At 50.2% G+C, this 20,992-nt stretch overlaps 1 protein-coding gene across 5 annotated transcripts; it reads right to left on the reverse strand.

The window, feature by feature from the left end:
• Positions 1-713: 713 nt before the first annotated feature.
• Positions 714-20,721, reverse strand: PRXL2A (peroxiredoxin like 2A). Of its 5 annotated transcripts, none has more exons than XM_081157796.1 (6): positions 20,515-20,721; positions 9,923-10,102; positions 8,028-8,119; positions 4,836-4,976; positions 4,035-4,199; positions 714-1,319 (listed from the first exon to the last, which is right to left on the reverse strand). In XM_081157796.1, exons 2-6 carry the CDS (start codon positions 10,098-10,100, stop codon positions 1,206-1,208), a joined length of 690 nt encoding a protein of 229 aa, XP_081013922.1. In that variant the 5' UTR covers positions 10,101-10,102; positions 20,515-20,721; the 3' UTR covers positions 714-1,205. The 5 variants fall into 5 exon arrangements, with proteins under 5 accessions (XP_081013922.1, XP_081013924.1, XP_081013923.1 ...); XM_081157798.1 differs by having other exon boundaries at positions 9,923-10,085; positions 20,515-20,717; XM_081157797.1 differs by lacking the exon at positions 20,515-20,721 and adding an exon at positions 18,651-18,935.
• Between the last annotated feature and the right edge of the window lie 271 nt (positions 20,722-20,992).

Genomic DNA, 20,992 nt, shown 5'->3' on the forward strand with positions numbered 1-20,992 from the left:
CCCTGAATGGTAGACAGGAATTATGATGCTCATTTTACCAGTGAGAGGGCTGAGGGCCAGAGCTTTGCTCAAAGTCACAGTTAAATTAGCACTTAAGCCCATCTCACTGTGATGCTCTTTCCATAATGCCATACTAGTCATGAGGACCCAGGAGTGACACAGCTGGTGAAGGAAATCATAAGGTCTCTCTTTATGCATCCATTGCTGCAGTGTCCTCACAGGGTCTACTCCTCTTTAGCTGCGAGAGAGCCATTTCAGAATCAAGTGTCGTTCAGGCACCAGAGAATTCTCACCTGAGTTGTCTTATCAGTAGCTGGAGTCCCAGGGATCACAGCTACTGGGGGGATGAGTCACTGTACTGACCCAGTTCAAATACTGAAGAGTGTTCCCTCGAGTCTGCAGAAGCCCAGCCCTTCCAGGCCCGTGCATACACCACACAGCTGCTACCACCTGAAGTCAGACCAGTCACCATCTCAGTCCTGAACCAGCAACCTCACCCCACACATATGGAAAATACTGACTTTTCACATTCACTGTCTTTGGCACAGATTATTTAAATTCAGCCATCATTATGGTAAATATTTTTTTCTTAGCTTTATCAGAAATACTTGTATTATAGGCAATTTCTGCTGCATAATTTTATTAAAGCCAGAGATGATCATTTCTTCTAGAAAAACAAACCTCTGAGGTTAGAATGGAATACAAAAAACAGATTTCATTTTATAATCTACCTTTATCAAGCCATCCAGAGCACATCAATTTCTTTATCTGAGTATTACTTTAACATTATATAACAAATCATTAATAGAAAACACACAAGCCAAAAGCCTTATATCCTTAATCTTCTAGTCAACCATCAACTTTTCTTAGATTTTTAAAGACATGAAAATAAAACACTCATTTCAAATAACAGCACATCAAACACCATATACATTTGTAATGAGGTGCCCTGGTCAACTTTAAGTCTCATGTTTTCCAAGTTTTAGCTGAAATACCCCTCACTCGTTTCTTAGATTTTTATTAAGTCTTATTTGGGGGCTATTGTGTCTTATTGAGCCTAAACAGAGTACAATGTTAACAAAATTAATGATCTATACTGAGAAGATGGCCTAAGTAGGTTCTAACCCTTTAGAGACACGCATGGAAACTTAGCATCTGTGAACACAATGAGCCCCTAGTTGTCCCTGAGCTGGGCAGTCACACAATCAGTTTTTCTCTGAGGCTGAAGTCTGTGGTTTAATCTTCTTAGCAGCTTCCAGAACAGAAACTAGGTTTACTTTATCTCCAAATTCTTTTTCTCGGTGCTCAAGAAGAATGCCCTAGAAGGAAAGGAGAGGGAACATCAGTCATCATCCTGAGTCATTCATTCACGAGCCAGACACTGAGCAGCAGCTACCTGTAAAGCCCTGTGCTCAGGCAGCAGGGAACGAGGCCAGAGTTTAGCCAGGCTGTTCCCGAGGAGGTCAGTGTTTTGGGGGAGGCAGATCAGGGGACGGCCACGTCACAGTATCTGGACTGCACAAGCAGCGCTCTGGGAGCGGGAAGTCGGGAGTGATCACATATCATCAGGCGATTGGAGAAGGCTTCCCAGGTGAAAAGCAAGAGAGGTAACCAGATGTCTATAGGCAGAAGTGAGCTGAAAGAACGTTCCAGGCAAAGAGGACTGAATGAGCAGGAAGGTGTGGGGCCCAGAGGCCAGCCCCTGGCAGGTGTTGAATGACTGTCCTGAAAAGAGACCCCCTCTTCACTTAAGTTTTCCTAAGATACTGGGGCCCCTCACTTCTGATACTGTGATGGAAAATGCACTAAGACACAGGATACCCCAAAGTACACGGAAGTGGTAAGAAAGATAAAATAGTGTGCTTGAGGATCAGAATCAAGGGGTCCTTGTTAAAGAGTTCCTTGACCCAGGGCATCTGGGAATTTATCTTAAATTAAAAAAATAGCTGTAAACATGTTCATTTCACCATTGTTTATAAAGCCTTTAAAGAAAACAAAGTCTAGCGCACTGTGGCGGCTACAGGGGAGCTAACCAGGAAACTATTTACTTGCCCAATAAAGCAGCATGCAGACATTAAAAATACCGAGGAGGAGTATAAATGACATGGGGAAATGTTCATAATATATTGTTAAATGAAAAAGAACATCTAGTTTAGTAAGTTACCATTTTCTGAAAACAAGAAAACAAAGAGCCTCTCAGCTCAGCTCTGCTCTGCCAGGCTGTCCGTGGTAGCTGAGTGTATAGAATGGCTCTCCCTACCTTCTGTTTCGTTTTCAATTTTTTATGTAGGAAACACATTCTTCTTTAAAATAATTATGCTTGAAAGATTATTACAAAGGAAATCCCACTGAGCGGCACCTGACACAGAGAGACTTGCAAAACTCTGCTCTGAAGGAACATGGAGGCCAGTAGTCCCGAGGCTCGGCCAGCCCAGCCTGCCTTCCAGCAGGAAGGAAGAAGGCAGGAGCTCCAGGGAGCACCAACAAAGCAAACACCACGCCTAGCAACCCCAAGGGCACTCCAGCCAGGAATGGGGAGCCCGTGAGCACCTGATGAGTCACTGCCAGGCAAGAGAAGGCTGGCAGGTGAGCCAAGCCCTGCCCTGGAGGCTGAGGGAAGGCAGAGAGGGAGGGGAAGGAAGGCAGAGGGTCAGAGTGGGAAGATGCTGAGCTATCCTCTGAGAAAGTGGCTGCCCAAGTGCAAGGGCATCTGGATGGGTCTTTGGGAACCACTCCTAAAGAGAGGCTAGGCTGAGGGAAGGGCAGGCTTCTGGAGGACAGATTGAGTTCCTGAGTTTCATCTCCACTGCACCACTTATGAGCCCGGTTTGTCGCCTGTGATTCAGATCTCTGGGCCCTTTCCTTACATGTAGATGGTAATCAACACACCTAACATCCCAGTCGGGCTGTGAAGACCTGAGACCGTGGATATGAGCACCGGGAGAAGGCAGGCCCCCCTGGCCATCACTATCACAACCACAGTTTGATGTTTAGCAGAAAGTTAGCAAATAGGTTTATGGTAAATCAGATACCATCTCATGCTAGGTTCTAACACAGGCCAGCAATAGCAGTTACCAAGCTTTAAAGAAAGAGATTAGAAATAAAGCTTAAAATGGAAGGATTTCTATTCCCATTAGCTTTTATTCCCCCTAATTAGGAAAAGTACTATGTAGTCATCAGTTTTAGCAGCAAGATCCACCAACGCAGACAGCCTGTCTTTTTACAGATTAGGCCGAGTGTTAATGTCATCCTTAGGCGAAGGCTGTCAGGACCAGACTGGAAGTCAAGCGCCCCGTCTCCAGGTCCTCCTGCCACTTTACCCCCTCCCTGCTCTGTGTCCTCTGGCCTCTGCTGGCACTGCCCTCTGGTGCAGGGGAGTCATCAAGGCTCGGGGCTGTGTGACTTGGAGCAGTCACCTGCCTGCCTGCAGGGCCCACAGGGACCTCATCTCCCCACACCTTCCCCTAGGGGCCCCAAGTTGCTTTGGATTGTCATAGCCAGGGCCCGAGGTAGCCTATGTGGTGAGAAGTCTATTACCCCTCCAGGGGCGACTCTGACACCAGCACCCCCTCCCCCATGAAAAGCATGATCTCTCCCACACCTCCTTGCTATTTCCCCTACTTAGGCCTGGTTTAAGTCCTTCTTTCCCCTTCACTTTTCTCTACCGTCCATCCTTGATAACCTGGGAACACTGCAAAGTCCATTGGCGACAGGAAAGACCTATGCTTTTGTTCAAGCACAGAAAACAGAACTGGACATCAGCACGCATGGCTCAGGCACCCGCAGTGCCACCAAGAAGTCATGCTCCACGGTGCAGCCACTCCCCTCTCCTGCAAACTGCGGCTGTCTTGGGATGCTACTGTGAAGAGTGAGATGTGTGATAAATAACAATTCTCTCCCTTTCCCTTCCTCCCGTTCCCTGGCTTTCTGGAAGGAAGGTTGGGAGACTGAGTGGGGAAAGTCGCGCCCTATTGGAGTCTCACATTCACAGACACTGGCACCCACAGACCCACAAGCGAACGCTAGGAGTTTACCTGCTTTCCTGATCCCACCACAAAAACTCCCCCGAGGATGAAGCCTTCGCCTTCCAGGTTTCCCGAGAAGCCTCCGCTCCGAGCTCGGAAGAAGTTGCTCCAGACCCCGAGCCGTACAAATCCCATGAACATCATCTTGCGCCTTTGGGGGCCGTAGAACTTCTTCTGTAGCAGCAAGGACACAGCCCACTGAGTAGCCTGTAGCCTGCCTTCCCCGGGAGGAAAGGTTCCCAGCAGGATGCTGGCTTTCAGACCAAGACCCAAAGCCTGCTGGTTCCTGTCCTCCCCCCAACACACACACAGCCCCCCGCCAGGAGCACTCGCAACTGCCGAGGAAACGGATTCTGACCTCCAGGCAGACTGACCTAGACCGCTTTCAGCTCCGATTCTGACCTACTGCTAGAGACGTATAGGGTTCTCGTGCCTGACAGGTGACTACAGTCCTACATTCTGCAGGGGACAGAGTAGGGGGGAAGGAAATATGACTAATGAATTAAGGGACAGGGGCTTGCGCTGGGCCCCCACCTGTGTGGTGGGGAAAACCAACCGAGTTTCAGCCACTTCTAGACTCCCCTTCCCAAGTGACAGTTAGGAAGGGCTCAATTAATTCGTGGGAGGACAGCTTTTCAGTGTCTAATCAGCTCATTTCAGAGGGCTGGGAGGGCCCCAGCAAGTTCAGGGCAGCTGAAAGGGAGCCCAGCCCAGCCTCCAGCTCCAGGCCAGACACACCCTAGGGTACCAAACTCTCCACACCTGAGCACAGTCCCCCTCCAGTCTGTGCCACAGGCTCACAGCAGGTACCTTTTCATCCAGGAAGATTTCCCCTTTGAAGTAAGGCTGGAAGTCCTTCACTTCAGTCCTGATCTGCTCCTTCACCACTGCGTAGAGGGGGACACCCAGCTCATCCAACTTGGGCTTCAGGGAGGACAGGTCTGCAGCCTCCTGCAGAAAACAGCGAAGGACAGGGGCACAAACTCCTGCAGCTCTGCAGCCAACCAGCACCCACTTCCCTACAGCCCAGAGCATGGCTGGCACCGCATGCAGAAGAACAAGGCAACTAAATGCCAGAAACAATTAAGGCCTGTGTAGCCCAGCATGACACTGTCCCAGCTGGGCACCAGGCCTCAGTACAGGGTGTTAGGCTTCTTGTCTTCTCCATGGTGGGAGCAGGGGTTAGGCTCCTGTTATGGGTGTCCTAACCACTGCCCAGGGAGCACCTACTAACTAAGAGATTGTACCCAAATATGGTCCTTTACACCTAGCTACGACACTTCTCTCCTAACTCATCTTCGAGCCCCTCCCCTGCATTGGACCAAAATAGCACAAGGGCCTATTGGACAAAAAAGGAGGCACAGGGAGAGCTGCCTCCACACCTTTGCTCAGTTGGCTTCCCCTCACTGCAACAACCTTCCTTCTTTCTCCAGCTCAAATCCTACCCTCCAGGAAGGGATTCCTGTTCTAAGAAGTTCTCCCTGACTGGTTCAGGCTAGGGTAAAGCCCTGATTCTCTGCATACTCCATCTTTCCTGCTGCGTGACTTCTTCTGTACTGAGTCTGTGTGTTCCCACTAGGCTGAGCTTTGTCTCTTAAGTTCCCAAGTGTGTCTCATAGTTAGCAACTATGTCTTCCACTTCTTGTATTCTCAGTGCCTCGCACACGGCTGGATATACCATGAACTAGAGGTGAAGTGGGAAGCTGTGACGGCGGATACTGAGGGGAATGCAGCTGCGCTGAAAGCACAGACATCCTGGACTCTAGAACCACACGCCAGGTGACTAATGAAACTGCCTGTGTCACGGTCAGGCTCAAAGCTAAAAACAAATTCCTTTTTCACATTTGGCATCAGAATTAAAGAAACAGCAGGAAATCCTTTCAAATGCAGCTCACTCGCCTCCAATATAAACACACTGCTGTACAGTGGCAACTACATTTAATTTTTCATTTCTTTCCTGGAGCAACAACCAAAGGATAGCTAATGAAGCAGAATTCATTACAATGCTTTTATCAAGAGCTTCAGTGAGTGGCAAGCTTTGTCCCAGAGCAGAGAGGACTACAGGCCTGTGTGTAGAATGAAAGGCTTTACTACTCACTTTTCCTGGGCTCTTTACTCTGGGTGTGTCACTGTACAAAGCCATGAAGTGGACAGTCACATACCTCCTCCCCAGGCGACTCAAAATAACTCAGACTGCCAAGCGACCATCCTTTCAGAAACAGAAGTTTCCACAAAATGCTCTGCCAGGGCAGAGACCAGAGCACAGGAAACAGGCTGGAGCCTTTTGGGTTAACTGGCCTTGAGAAATCAAGTCACAACAGGCCTCCATGTTGGTATTTGGAGGCATCACAGATTCGGAATCAAAAGCTCTGAGTTAAAGTATGGGAAGCAGAATAACACCCTCGGAGAAGATCCACAGCCTGATCCCAGGGACCTGTGAGTACGTGTTGTTACAAGGGGGGGAATTAAGGCAGCAGGTTGAATTTAGGTTGCCCACCAGCTGATCTTAAAGGACACTATCCTGTATTATCCAGGTGGTTCCCACGTGGAATCACAGGATCCTTAAATGCGAAAAAGGAAAGCAGAAAAGGCTGTCACAGTCATGCCCTGCAAGAAAGACTCGCCCAGCCACTGCTGGCTTTTAAAGTACAGGAAGGGGCCACGAGCCCAGGGCTGCAGGCAGCCTCCAGAGGCTGGAAGAGGCAAGGAGCTGTTTATCTCCCACACCCTCCAAAAGAAACAAAAACCTGCTGAAACCTTCCTTTTAGCTCAATGAGACCCATTTCAGAATGCTGACCTCTAGAACTGTAAGAAAATAAACTTGTATTGTTTAAAGCCACTGAGCCTGTGATCGTTTGTGACAGCAGCCATAGGAAATTAATATCCATCCAACCTCTATACCTGTTTCCTCCTCTATAAAATGAGGATAAGAAGCAGCTGTATTTCCAGGGATATGGTGGGGAATGAATGAAATTCCAGGCATGAACGTGCCTTGAGAGCAAGGTGCAGCAGGCTGCCATGTCCTGCAAGCAGCTTCTTTGCCAGCCCGACCACACAAACGGGGAGAGATCTGCAAGGCTGAAAGGAAATGCCGCAGGGGCAGGGAGCACGGCCAGAGGAAGGAGGGCGACAACTTGGATGGGGCCAAGGCCACTTGAGAAGCAAAGTTGTCTCAAGAGCAGGAGTACTGTCATTCCCAGTTCTCCCCAAGGCAGGGCAGTGATCTTGGAACCTGGGTCTTCCTCCACTGACTGACTAGTGTGACCAAACCAGTATGGCCCTTGGTTTACCTACCTGTACAGTGACAAGCTTCCTCACTTACTGAACAGACAACAATGGCCTCCCTTTGAGGGTCCAACCTTTGAGGGTCACTACCCAGTCAGTGAGTCCCAATTTTCACCAAATTCTCAGGCCAACTCTACCCACACTATTGCCATGACTGAAATCCCCTGAGCTCCAGATCCAATGCTGAGAGCACAGTCAGGCAGTGGAGCTGCCACATGAAAAAATATGTGGTGCTCAGCTGTCCATCAGGCACTCTAGGGGGCTCCCCAAGAACAGGGAGACAGGCAGGTCCATTCTAAAAGTATAGCCCCTGCGCTCCCCTTTGTGCCTCAGCTGTACCACAGGTGAGGGCTTGAGGGCGGGCCACGCCTGTACCAGTAACAACCCAGACACCCCTTTTAATGAGCATCAGGAACACAGAATTGGACCTGGTCCCATCCTTGATTCAATAGGAAGATGGGTCAGGACACAGACAGTGCAAGAGTCTGGGAGTAATAAAGGAAAGTCAAGTGTGTTGCTAACCCCAGGATATGGTGAGTTGTTAAATGAACAGAAACAGAGAGTAAGTCCTAAGAAATACCTAGAGCAAATAACAACAGATGAACCAGAGTTGATCAACGGCTAAAGAGGGGCTGCAAGTCCTTGGTCCCAGCTGGAAGTGCACTGGCCCCACCTACTAGGGTCCTTTTCTCTGAACAGAACTCCAAATGTACTTACCTCTCGACAGAGAAAACAGCCTGGCCTCCGCACAGCCATAATCACAGCTCCATTCTTTTCCCAGAGCTCTTTTGCTTTGAAAGTCCTTGGTTCTGGGGGGTGAAGGGAATTCAGCATCATATCTACCCATCCCCGCCCCATCTGCCCCACCCACTCAGCAGGTTATAAACGGTACCAAGTCTAGCAGAGGGCCTGGGCATGCATTTCACATATGGGAAAAGCAAACAGGAAACAGGGAACAGTCATCCTCAGAGGAAAATTTATATAGTAAGGATCCTACTGTATACTCCAAAGGCCCCTTCTCCTTAAAAAAATCTATTTAAAAACTTGAACATCCCAAACTAAAACATTTCTGGAAAAGTGGCAGCTAAGAAAACCCCAACTCTAAAAAAAGCATTCAAAGGGATTAAGTCAACAAAAATTATTTTAAAAATTTTACCCTACATGTTAACTACAATATTATCCAGAGGGGAGGGTAGAAGATGCCTAACGAAGACACGCCTTGGGGTAGCAGAGCACTGTAGGCTCAAGCCTGGCCCCCAGGTCAGAGTGAGTCTGCCTCTAGCTGTGTGACCTTGGCCATGCTGTGTCTCTGCCTGAACCTCAGTGTCCTCGTCTGTAAATGCAGATGTCTGGGCTGCAGGCAGTATTAACAGATGGCTATGTAAGTGCTCACCAAAGTGTCTAATCATATAGTTAGTGAGGGGTCAATAAGTATGGTCCCTTATTATTTCAACATTTCTCAGAGGAATCCATGTCTCTGTGGGATGTTATATATATAAAAAAAACAAATCACAAAAACGGGGGTTGGGGGTGGTGGGTGAGACTGGGAATCCCTGAGTTGAACAAAGCACAACAGGTCTCTTCAGGGTTTCTTAATCCTTTAGAAAGAAAGGTGACCTACATCATAAACCCCAGTCACAGTTCCTGCCTTCCCTTGACAAGATTCCTCACCTACTGAACAGACAACAATGGCCTCCCTTTGAGGGGCCAACCTGAAGACTGCCCAGTCAGTGAGCCCCGACTTTCCCCAAACTCTCACTCCTCCTCTGCCCACACTATTGGCATGACTGACAGCCAATGCTGAGGGCACAGTCAGGCAATGGAGCTGCCCTCAGCTGTCCACCAGGGGCTCCAGGGGGCTCCCCAAGCTGGTCCATTCTAAAAGCGCAACCCTGTGTTCCCCCGTGTGCCACAGCCGCACCACAGGTGAGGCAGCTATGCCTGTACCAGTAACAATCCAGGCACCTTCCAGTGAGCAAATCCCTGTGCTGAACACTAGGAACATGGAATTGGATACAGTATTTCTCAAACTTATTTGGCTCAGGAGCTCCTGTTTTGTGAAGATCTGGAAGCCCAGATTCCTCAGCACACACTGTGTTAGGGCTGGTTTAGGAAATGGTGGTACAACATTACTAAAGAGTATGGAGCAATTATCATTATATTTAGATAATGCAACAGCATAGTATTGCAACAGCAATACAAAGTGAAAAATGATTTTGGTAAGAAAAAGCTAAACTGTACACTAAGATAACAAATACAGGGTGTCCCAAAAACATGTATGCACACTTTAACAACTGATAGCTCAATTTTGAAAATGAAATGTATTTTAAAAACACTGCCTTTATAATTATTCAAAGTGTGTGCATACATTTTTGGGGATAACCTATATACAGTAATGTGTACATATGCAAAAAATATGCAAAAATAGAAACAATTATTATTAAGGTAATGAAATTATCAGTAATTCAAAAAGTGTTATTAAATTTTTCCTAACGTTGTTATATTACCTTTTCAATTAAAAAAAAGAGAGAGTATTTTACAAAGAAAAAAATACGTAAGCCTGCATCTCAGTGCCTTGGAAAAGTACTGAGACCAGAGGGGTCACTGCTTACCCTTCTCCAGTGTTTTCAACTCTGTTTCCTCCAGATACTCCAGGGTTGCTCGCTGGGGCTTGGACAGAAATATGTCTGTGTTGGCCAGGAGCAATGCCAGGGCAGCAGCCCCCAGGGCCCCTGCACCAATCGACCACATCCCCATGGTGAAGAAACTTGGATCCTGCAGGAAAGACATTTCTGGAGATTGAGAGGAAGGAAGACGATGTTACTGCTCTCACAAGATAGCTGGAATCTGATCTCCCAAAGTGCAAGGCTCCAGCTGGGCAGCCACCAGGTGGCCAGAGGCAAGGGGAGGGGGAGCCACAGCAGCAGAGATGGGACTGGACCAGGGCTGCTGAGCACCTGCCATTACAAGAGCTGGATGCAACAAACACACGGAGGTTCCTGCCCCAAGGAGCTCACCAGTGATTCAGGAGCGATGACAGAGAAATGACAGCCCCCTCAGATCCTCCTCTTGCTGTTTCCTCTCCCATGCCCAAGGTGGCAGCCTCCCTGCTCTGTGGTGCTCATCCGAGCTGTGCCCTCTCTTCCCTCCTGGTCAATGCCTGCGGCTCCTTCACAGTCCAGGAGTCTCAGCTATCATCTCCCCAGGGAGGGGCAGCTTTCTCTTCTGTGATCAGAGGGTACTTACCTCATCCCACCAATCACAGTGTCCCCTGCGTCCCCACCAATCACAGCATCCCATTACCCTCTCCTTCTTCCTCTCCGTGAATCCCTCAGAAATAGAGACCGGGTCCTATTCATCCAGCCTCCAGTCCCCAGCAGGGCCTCCCTCGTGGTAGGCAGGCAATCTCAGTGCCTTTCTCCCAACTGAGAATAGCTTTATTTTTCACTCATTATACAAATAAAACAGGTTCATGGTGAAAGCAAAACAAAAACAAAAAAGAAGCAATGCATAAAACCAGTCGACAAGAAAGCAGATTATCTTCTGAACATCCACCACCTATTAAATTACTCAGCTGAACAGAGGTGGCCACTATCTCATCTGACACTTGCCCCCTATGAAGAGAGCTACACAGAGGACTGTCAAGTGCATGGGAGCAGGGATGGAGAGCAGGCACAGGAAGAGCACGGTTCTGGGTGTCTGCTTCAGAGAGGCTGGGCAACAGACAGAGCTCCAGGAGCGTCCTGGAGAACCAAGTCCAGCCTCGTTCTGAGCTGGCGCACCAGTGCCTCACTACGACTTCCTATAGTTAGGAAGCCTCATGCTTATGGGTGGGGGCTCCTGGACGCAGCCCACCCCTGTAACAGCAGCAGGTACCCCATCCAGTCTTCCTTCAAATGACAATCATTTACAAAGTCTATCTTTCCACCTGGCCCTCTGGCCATCCTAAGGATCTTACACTGGAGCTTTCCTCCTTAAATACCAGCTTAATTCTTTGTGCTGAGATCACCAGGTACAGACCTGGTGTGTGTGTATGGCCCTCCTAACAGAAGACTTACCTCTCCCCTGCAGGATATGGCTGGGGAGAGGATTTCTCCAAAGGATTCAGCAAATGCTCAGATATCCCCTTTTCACTGCCAAGAGAGGGAGTTGTGAGGGATCCACCAGTGCCTGGAGGTGGGGCTGGGAGTAACTTGGTAGTGATGACTTTGGGAAAAGGGTAGGCCAGACTAGTGCTAAGGTCGGCCTGGGAAATTCAGATTTAAGAAGTAACAAGGAACTTCTAGGTGGGGTGAGAACGACCAAATGAAAATAGCATTTGAGGGAGAAGGATTTGGTATCCTTGTATATTAGGGGAAAGGTGGAAAAAAGGGGAGGCCAGTGTGTGTGGTGTGGGAGGGAATGCTGCTACGGCATCTCTGATGTGAGGGACTCAGCGGGGAGAGAAGTTTCTTATAACCTCGCTATTCAAAAACTGGTCTTGTGGACTGGCAGCATCGGCATGGTGTGGGATGCTGCATCTCAAGCCTCACCTCAGAACAAAGGAATCGTACGCGCCATTTCGGTCAGATTGGCAAGCAATTCACATGCACATAAAGTCTGAGGATCATTGTCTTGGAGCAAAGAATTCAGGGTTTTGTGTTTGGTTGGCCATGAGGGTAGGCTGGCCTTGGAGAGCTGGGCCCTCCTCAAGGCCCAGACTTCTGTTCCCCCAGCTCACTGTGGGAGGGCAGCGATGGTTACAGTGACAGTAAAAGGTGGGAGCACATCTCCACACCTCTGCCTGGAATGTCCTATCCCATTCATTCTATTCTTCAAGGCCTAGACACCTCTTCAAGTCCTTCTGGATGCTCTGCCTACCCCGACCCCAGCCCAAGAGGTGCTAACTCACCCCACCTCGATACCGTGTCCACATTGCACTCACGATCCATCTCACGTGCTCGACACAAGGTTGGATCTACCTGTTCCGCGTTGACCTCTGACCTCCTGTGCCTAGCACAGTACCTGACTGGTATACAGCAAGCTCTCCATAAATGTGTGCTGAAATAAATTCAATAGAACTGAATGATGAAGATGATGACTCATGGAAGACCAAAGTTCTTGGGCCAAGCAGGAAAGAACCTTCCATGGCTTTGGCTTCCAGTTCTTTTAGGTAGCAAAGTTACACATTACTGGATTACTGTTCACAAAACAATTAGGAGGAAAACCACAGCTCTCACCTGCCTGCTGTAAACAAGAGACTCCTCAGGGTCTGGAACAACTGCTGCATGTTTACGCACTTCCGACACGTCCTCGGAATTCTGACATATGTGTATGATTCAGGAACACATGTCATGGTCTCTGATCACAGGCCTGATAACATTTCTGCACCAATACTCAAAGGCCAGCTTACACCCACCCTACAAAAGGACTTGCTTAACTCCTGGAACACATCAGTGCACTCCAGGAAGTCCGGCGACCCCTACAGTCAGCTCCACATCCTTCCAGCACCCCACAACTATTTTCAGAGGCAAACAGGCTCCATCAGCAACCATGTAGCCTGTTTGCTCAAGAGTGCAAGGAAATCAGAATCAGCTAGACTCACCATTTATTTCCAAATATTTATTCAGCACACATGTAATAGATGGCAATTTAGGGGACATAAAACTAAATGAAACACAGTCCTCAAGGAGATACAGGCCTAGTACACAGATAACAGAAGTTCAGGAGGAAAGCTAAGGCAGCTTGGAAAAGGTAGGAACATGGGGCTATGGCAGTGCAGGGCTAAGAGCTGGTTATGTCTGCTCTGCGAAGTCACAGAAGTAGGCAGAAGGAGGTGTCTTTGGCGCACACATAGGACCCTGGGGGCAGGATGGAAGAACTAGGTCAGGCAGGGGATGAATAAACCTGGGGAGCAGCAGGCTGGCTGGGGGTGGATGTCCATGTCCATGCTGAAGGCACTCTGAGAGTACAAATTTCCACATCCCAAAGGCCCCTAACTCTCTACCTCAAGTTCAAGAGGTGAAGTACAAGATGCAGGCTCCAAAACCATCAGGAGAAATGTTTCCCACCTCCTCTGGCTGTGATCCAGAAAGTGTGAGCAGGGAGCAGGGACCTCATCCTGAAGCCTTGCAGCACTAATATGCGAGAGCCTTGTTAGCACCAGAGGTGAGAGTCGGACCTCTCCATGAACATATGCACCCAGGGGCCTCTGGCAGCTGGCCCTTCTGCTGGTGAAAAGCAGTGAAAATTGACTTTGGAAACACCTGGAAAGTATGTAGGTCCAGCCCCTCAGCCAAGGCCCCGTGAACTACAAGGCAGTTTCTATCCTGGCCTATCTTAGACTATGTACCACTGCAATTTGCTGCACTAGGAGAGCTGACTCTGAACCCAAATCACCTATAAAAAAGGGGGTGGGTAGAGGGAGCCTTAAGAGCTAAATGGGAACAATGCATTTTCACCTGGGTCTCTAAGGCTACTAACTAGAAAGCTAGGGAGGCCAGGAAACCAGCACTTACTTAGTGTCACTGGACACACACAGCCTAATTTCATTCCCTCAACAGTCTCATGATGCAGAAATGATTCTGTCCTATGGCTGACAGCTCTGAGGTTCAGAGACGTTCAGTACCTTCTCCAGTGTCACAAAGCCAGCAGGCAGCAGGGCTGCACCCTAGACCCACGTCACCAGGACCTCGAAGCTGGTAGTCTTTCTACTGTCACACTTTGTCTCCCCACACCATCATTTGTGGGTTTCTGGAGGCAAGGGGTACCATCCCCTTTGTCTTAAAGAGAATTTAAAAAGATCAACTTACTTTTTCAGTCACCGAATACAGTCAAATGATGTTTACTCTAAAGGAAATTTACCATATGACAGATGTCCCTTCTCTTTCCTCCCTTCCCAGCCCTTTCCCTTAAGGAAAGGGTCAGTTTCTCTGAAAGATAATAGCAAGGTTGTTTACAGAAGAGCCAGCCCCCACCTGACACAGCTACAGTATTCAGTTCTCCACTGTGGGATTTATTTGATCTGTCCTCCCACACAAGAAGGTGACGCGCGATAAGACCACAAACCAACGACAGCTGTGGCAGCTCAGAGTGGCAGCTCTGGTCTGGGAGAGCATGGTGCTGGGGGGAGGAGGCCCAGCTAGACTCCCTAGGCCAAGCTGGGTTGATTCCACCCTGCAGCCCTCTCAACCCCCAACCCCAGGCTAATTTTCCTCAACTCCAAAATGAGGGAGTTGGTCAAGGTGAATGCTAAGGTTCCTAAAGTACCCCCTTGACATCCTGTGACTATCAAAAACAGCTCAGTTTGAAGTCTGCACATTCTTGGTTCTTCATCATAACTCTACCCTCTCTTCCCCCTTCCAATTTACAGAGTGTTTCTTCCCTGCTGGCCAGAGCTTCACAAGGTATCTTCCCTCCCAACACAGGGTCCCTTATCCCCAACCTTGGGCAGTTCAAACCTGGGCACCAGGCACTCACCATTCAGAGCGTCCAAACTCCTGCTTCTGCTGACAGAGGCTTACTCAGTGAGCAGGCACAAATTGGGTGGCTGGGGAGGGCTGGAGGCGGAGCTCCAGAGACCTGCCTATGGCCCTAAGCTCACTCATTCCATGGGGCAGGAGCTGGCCACCCAGAAACCCTGCAGCTCCTTCAGCTGCCAATAGTCGATTTCCAGAAAGCTGCCAAGGCCCCCTAGCCCTTCAGAGAGCTGAACAAAGTTTGAGTCATCTGCAGTCATGCAGATTATAACATTTATCAAGTGCCAACAGACTCCCTCTCTGCTATCCGGTATAGTCTAATGAAGCGAAGCCCTTAATACAGCCCATGTGTCACACTAACTGAAGTCAAAGGGGGGTTTCCCTTTCTCCCTGGCTGCTCGTGTAGCCTGAACCCTCGCCCCATTTTCCCCACCCCCGGAAAGTCAGCTGGCACCACTGAGACCCCTCACCTGCTGTCTCTTCTCTAGCTCCTTTGCCTTCCCTTCTTTTTCTGCCACTTAAGTGGCTTCTCTCAACTTGCCCTCCCTTCCTGGGCAGCCTCACCAACCTCCAGCACTTCACCCACAACCTTGGTATTGACTTCAGGTCTATTGCTGTTCCTGACTCAGTTTCCACTTGGGTGTTCTGTAGGTTATCTCTGTTGCACTATGTCCATAAGCGACCTCCACTAAAGTCAGTTTCTCTTCCAGAGTTCCCTAGCTCAGTGAATGAATGACACAAGCACCTAGCCAACTGCTCAAGCCAGAAAGGGACAATCACACTTCACTTTTCTTTCTCCCTCCTTGCCCACATCCATTCAGTCAGGAAAATGTGTTTGCTACGCATGCTCTTCTTAACCTCATGGCTTCTGTCCATGCCCAGGCCCCTACTGCTCTGTACCTGGCCCATTTCAGTAACCGCACAACTGAGCATGGCTTAGCTCCAGTCAGGTCCTCTCCAGCATGTTCTCCACGCTGTAGCCAGAGCAAGAGTAACACACCGACCTGATCACCTCTTTGCCTTGCTTTTGGACTCTCACACTGAACTCCTCAGCAGTCGATGGAGCCCTTAACAGCTTGGCTTCAGCCCACCATTTAGCCTCATCCCTGCCACTTCAGCACCCTCGCCAGACCACTCAATGTGCGAGGATTAGAACATGTTTTGTTAGGCTCTGCACAGCTGCTTCCTTTACCCTGAATACCCTCCCCATTCATGCCAACTAGGTAAAGGCCCAGAACAAGTAACACTTTCTTTCCAAAGCTTTTCTAGAGAGCCCGGCAACTGACTGCACCTCACCTCTGATTATATAGCGTGCGTGCATATGCAAACACACATACCTTTGCACACTGCACAGCAAATGGGCTTAGTGTACTTGAGTTCTTTACATGTCTGTCTACACAACATGGTGGAGCAATATGAGGGCAGGGGCGACTTCTTACTCATTCCTGCATTTTCAGCACTTAACACAAATCCTGGTAATTAGCAGGCATTAAATGTCTAACGAAATGATCTGATTTTTTGTTTGTTTGTTAATCTTCACCCAAGGATATTTTTTTCCATTGATTTTTAGAGTGGTAGGGAGGGAGGGTGGGGTGAGAAAGAGAGAGAAACACTGACAGGAGAGGGAAACATCGATTGGTTGCCTCCCACATGTGCCTCAACTGGGGCCAGGGATGGAACCTGCAACCCAGGTACATGCCCTTGACAGGGAATCAAACCCACAACCCTTTGTTGCGTGAGTCAACGCTGTAACCATTGAGCCACACTGGCCAAGGCCAAAATGATCTGAATTTTACCCTTTAAACTCCACAGTGAGGCAGAGTTGGAACTAATTTGTAGCCACCCAATTTCTGCTCAGTACGGAAGGTAATTGTGGACAGTGCTGGCATGACCTTAGGTAACCTTAGGTTGGGCCCTAGCTCTACTGCTCACTGGCAGGGCAATCCAACATAAGCTATGAAGGCATTCCGGGCCTGGGTCTCTCAATTGTACACAGAGGAAGGAACTAGAAAACTATAAGGTTATCTCAGCTCTGACATCCAAAGACACTAAAGTACCACATGACTGCCACTCCAGGGTTCTGACCTCCAGAAACCTATGGGCCAGCTGCCGCTACTGTTCTCCTGCTGGGCGTGCTACTGTTCTCCTGCTGGGCGTGCATTCTCACTCCTAGGCCTAACTCCTGCCTGTTCAAGGACCCATCTCTGGGCAGGAACTGATAAAGTCTTAATCAAACAAAGTACCATCACTGGGTGGGTTAATTCATGCCTGAAACAAGTAGAGACAGCATCACATCCTAAACACTGAGGGTACACCTGCCCAATTCAGCCCCACCCAGGGAATCCTTCCTCCTCAGAATGAGCTGGCCTGAGGCAGAGCCAGGGCAGGAGGAAGGGGTGCTGAGGGAAACAAAGGAAGCTAAGGGTGCACGTGGGCTGCCTTGCCTCGGGCCCTCAGTGAACAAGCCTGGAGAGGATGCTTCATCTCCCTTCTCTGCTCTCCTCTGTTCCCCTCCCCTCCTCTCGGAGATCTAGTTCAGCCCTTCCCTCACTGAGTAAATAAGGAAACTAAGGCACAGAGAAGAGGTACCTAGTCCAAGATCACATGGGGGTGGGTTGGTCCATGATTACTTATCCCGCAATGGACACACCTGCAGACGCTAGAGCAGTGTGGGAGGTCAGGGCTCAGGAAGGGGGGCCTGCAGGTCCTAAAGTCTACTCACTGGCCTAAAGAAGGCTGAACTCAAAACTGCTCCTGAATAGGGCTTGGGAATTTGGTAGCTAGAGAGAGCACCAGCTTTTCCCAAGCCCAGTGCTTTGCAAGCAGCTTATAATCCAAAGCCAATGTTTTAATAAGGGCCACATTGTCTATTCTCAGCTGAGAAGCCATAATGCATCTCTCTGACCCATAGTAACAAGGTCCTGTGAATTCCGAATGATAACACAGGCTTGAGAATGCCAGTTAAACAGCCTAGTGACATGGGCACCCAGGGCACCACGAACACTAGGGAATTTGCTCACTCACCCTTGTCATCGAATATTACAGAACTAGCTACTTGCAATGAGTTGCCTAGCTCTGGCCCAGCTCGCCTTTCAGATGCCAGATTCAGAAATTTCAGAACAGATGCTAAAAGCAGAACAAGAGGACATAATCTGCCACTGGGAAACTCAGGCACTGCCCGAGGTGGGAGAGGAAGGGGGTGGCTAGGGGAGGTCCTTTCCTCTGATTAGTGATCCTGAACCTACAGAGCACCCCTCCCCCCCCAAAAAAAACCCTGGCCATTCTGCCACTCGCTTGCATAGCCTCCTGACTAGGCTCAGAGCACCTCATCTACCAAGTTATATGGGTGTGGATGGGAAGGCAAGAGCGGTACCACAAGACCCTGCGCTTCAGAACAAAAACCCTGGATTCCCACTCTTTGACTCTGGGAGGTCACCTTGTCCCTTTGAACCTCAGTGTCTCATTAAAAACACCCCCTCGCCTGCCCGGCCGGGCGTGGCTCAGCGGTTAAGCATCGACCTAGGATCCAGGCGATCAGGGTTCAATTCCCGGTCAGGGCACATGCCCTGGTTGCAGGCTCGATCCCCAGTCAGGGGAGTGCAGGAGGCAGCCGATCAATGACTTTCTCATCATTGATGTTTCTATCTCTCTCTCCCTCTCTCTTCCTCTCTCTGAAATCAATAAAGATATATTAAAAATAAAATAAAATAAATAAATAAATAAAAAATTAAAAGGGCACTTTGAAAGGTTGTCAGGAAGAATATATGCGAAGCAATGTGAGATGCGGTAGAGCACTTCCAAATTCTAAGGCGGCATTATCTTTCCCTTTGCAGGACTCCGTTCACTCATTCCCCTGCCAATAGGATATCTGAAAAACACAAACCTTGAATGATTTCTCCAGCTGTGTCACCCCAGCTGTGTCACTGCAGACTGGCCTCCTGGGGGGGAAAGTTCCAGGTCTGGAGGGAACTCTGGCTTGTCTCAGGCCCAAATGCCCACTCCACAACACACACTCCCTGCTGCTCCTTCCGCAGCCCGCCAACACTGCCTTCTGCACTAGCAGCACCAGAGAAGGCAAAGGGCACTGTTCAGCGGTAATCTCCCTGTGCCAGGGGCCACTGAGCTCAGAGGTGAAGCTGGTTCCCTCACAGTGCTCTAGACAGTTCTTGCCACACAAGCTCAGCAGAGGGCGGCTTGGAGTCTCTGCTCAACATGTCACGAGGGAAGTAACCTGGCAGGAGAGTTGCTTTACTTCTGGGATACTGACAGATCACTAAGTGACAAACCCTAAGACTCGTCCTCACCAAACTTTCCCAGCACCATTTCAGTGATACAAGCTGATAAGGCAATCACCAGAAACGTCTTCTGTACCCACTCAGGAAAAATGCGTAAGATCTCAACTACATGGGACATCTTACAAAGGAGCACGACATGGGAAGAGCTGGACCAACAATAAAATCTAATTCAAATTCCTACGAGATGTAAGAACACAGACAAGGCACTATTTTTTGCATCAGTAAAACAGGAATAATTCCTAAATTACCTTCTACAGCATTGTAAGAATCAAAGGATTAAATGTATAGGTGGTGCTTTGCAAACTACCTCACACAGAGTGACAAAAATGTGAAGTATAATTCTTACTCACTTCTAGATTAGTCAAGAACTGCCCCTAAAATGTTGTTTGTACATGAAATGAAGAGTTTCTGATGACCCGGTAAGTTCACATTTTGAATCCCAATTCTCAGTCTCCAAGGCTGGGCCAGAGCAGGAGCATCCCAGGCTGTGCAAGCTGGCTCCCTGACAATGCTTTTCAAAATAAATCCTGAGTAATTATTCTCTTTTTATTCATCTGCCAAGCTCAGAGGAAAACACATTAAAATAAAAAAAACAAAAACTAAATTGAGGTCTAGCTAATTGGGCTGTGGAAGGCGCATGGCGTGGTAAGGAAAAGAGGCTGAGTCTGCTGGGCTTGACCCAGTTGGCTCAGGACTCGCCGGGGGGGCTGCCTCCCTCCATCCCTCACCGGGCTGGGCCTTCACCATCTTTTCCATCTCCTTCCCCTCCCCGCCGCTGCGACACCCTCGAGAATTGGTGCTTTTGTCTGTCTTTTCATTCTTACACTTCAGCTCGGTGTTTTAAAATGTAAACTTGGGCTCTTTCCAATTGTGTCAGGAGTTTGCAACCTTTGGGGAAGGGAGGCAAACAGGTGCCTACGAGCTTCTGAAAAAGCTGGAAATCGCGGTCCCCTAAAACACAGGGCCCTCTGCAAGTGCAGAGCCAGGACGCCAGGTCCCTCGCCCTGCGCCCGGGCACCTGCAGGCTGCTCGGCCCGCCCGCCCTCGGCAGCCCCCGGGCCGCCCCGCGGGCCCCGGCGAAGTCCCTGTCTCAGCTTTGTCTCAGCGCTTCGGGCAGCTCAGGGCCACCGGCCTCGCAAAGCCTGGGGGCGGGGTACACGCGGCTCCGGGCGAGTCACAGGCGCCGTCCCGGCCCGGGTCTCCGACCCGAAAAGCGGGGTTTTTCCACTGCCCGCGGCGAGCCGGGGCGGGCGGCCGGCGCCGCGGGCCGAGGGGGGCATCGTCCGCCGCGCGCGGTGGGGGCCGCCTCGGGCCCCCGCAGGTACGGCCGCGCGCCGCGGGCTCGGAAGGAGCTTCTCCCCGGCTCCCGACCCGCCCGCGGGGCGCGCAGAACAAGCCCCGCAGCTGATCCATCCGCGCCCCGCGGACCCGGCTCGGCCTCAGTTTCCTCACCTGCGCGGAGGCGGAGCCCACCTTCGCGGAGGTCACATGCCTCGCGGAGCCCCGAGGGTAACGCGTCCTGCTCGCGCGCCCTCCCGCCCGGTTTCTCCGGAGCCCGACGCGGGGGGGCCGGAGGGACAAACTCTTCCCCGCCCCTCGGGCCCAGGGGTGGGCCGGGCGCCTGCGCAGAGTCGCGCCTGCGCTGCGGCCGCGCCGCGCGCACGTGACCTCGCCCCGCCCCCTTGGGCGGAGCTCCGGCTCCGAGCCCGGCGCTTTAGCGCCGCTGCGGGCGGGCGGGCGCAGAGCCAACGCCGGGCTCCGAGCCCCGCGGCCGCTGGCGCGCGGTCCCGCGTGTTCGGGGTCCAGCTTCGTTCAGTCCTTGGGAGCGGAGACCCTGGACCCCTGATTCTTCCGTTTGAGGCCCTTTCTGGAGCAAAAGAGCTGCGCTCATTGGCCCTGGACACACCTGTCCTGTAGCTGAGCACGGTCA

Source organism: Miniopterus schreibersii (genome assembly GCF_964146895.1).
Source record: "Miniopterus schreibersii genome assembly, chromosome: 14".
Classification (NCBI taxonomy): domain Eukaryota; kingdom Metazoa; phylum Chordata; class Mammalia; order Chiroptera; family Miniopteridae; genus Miniopterus; species Miniopterus schreibersii.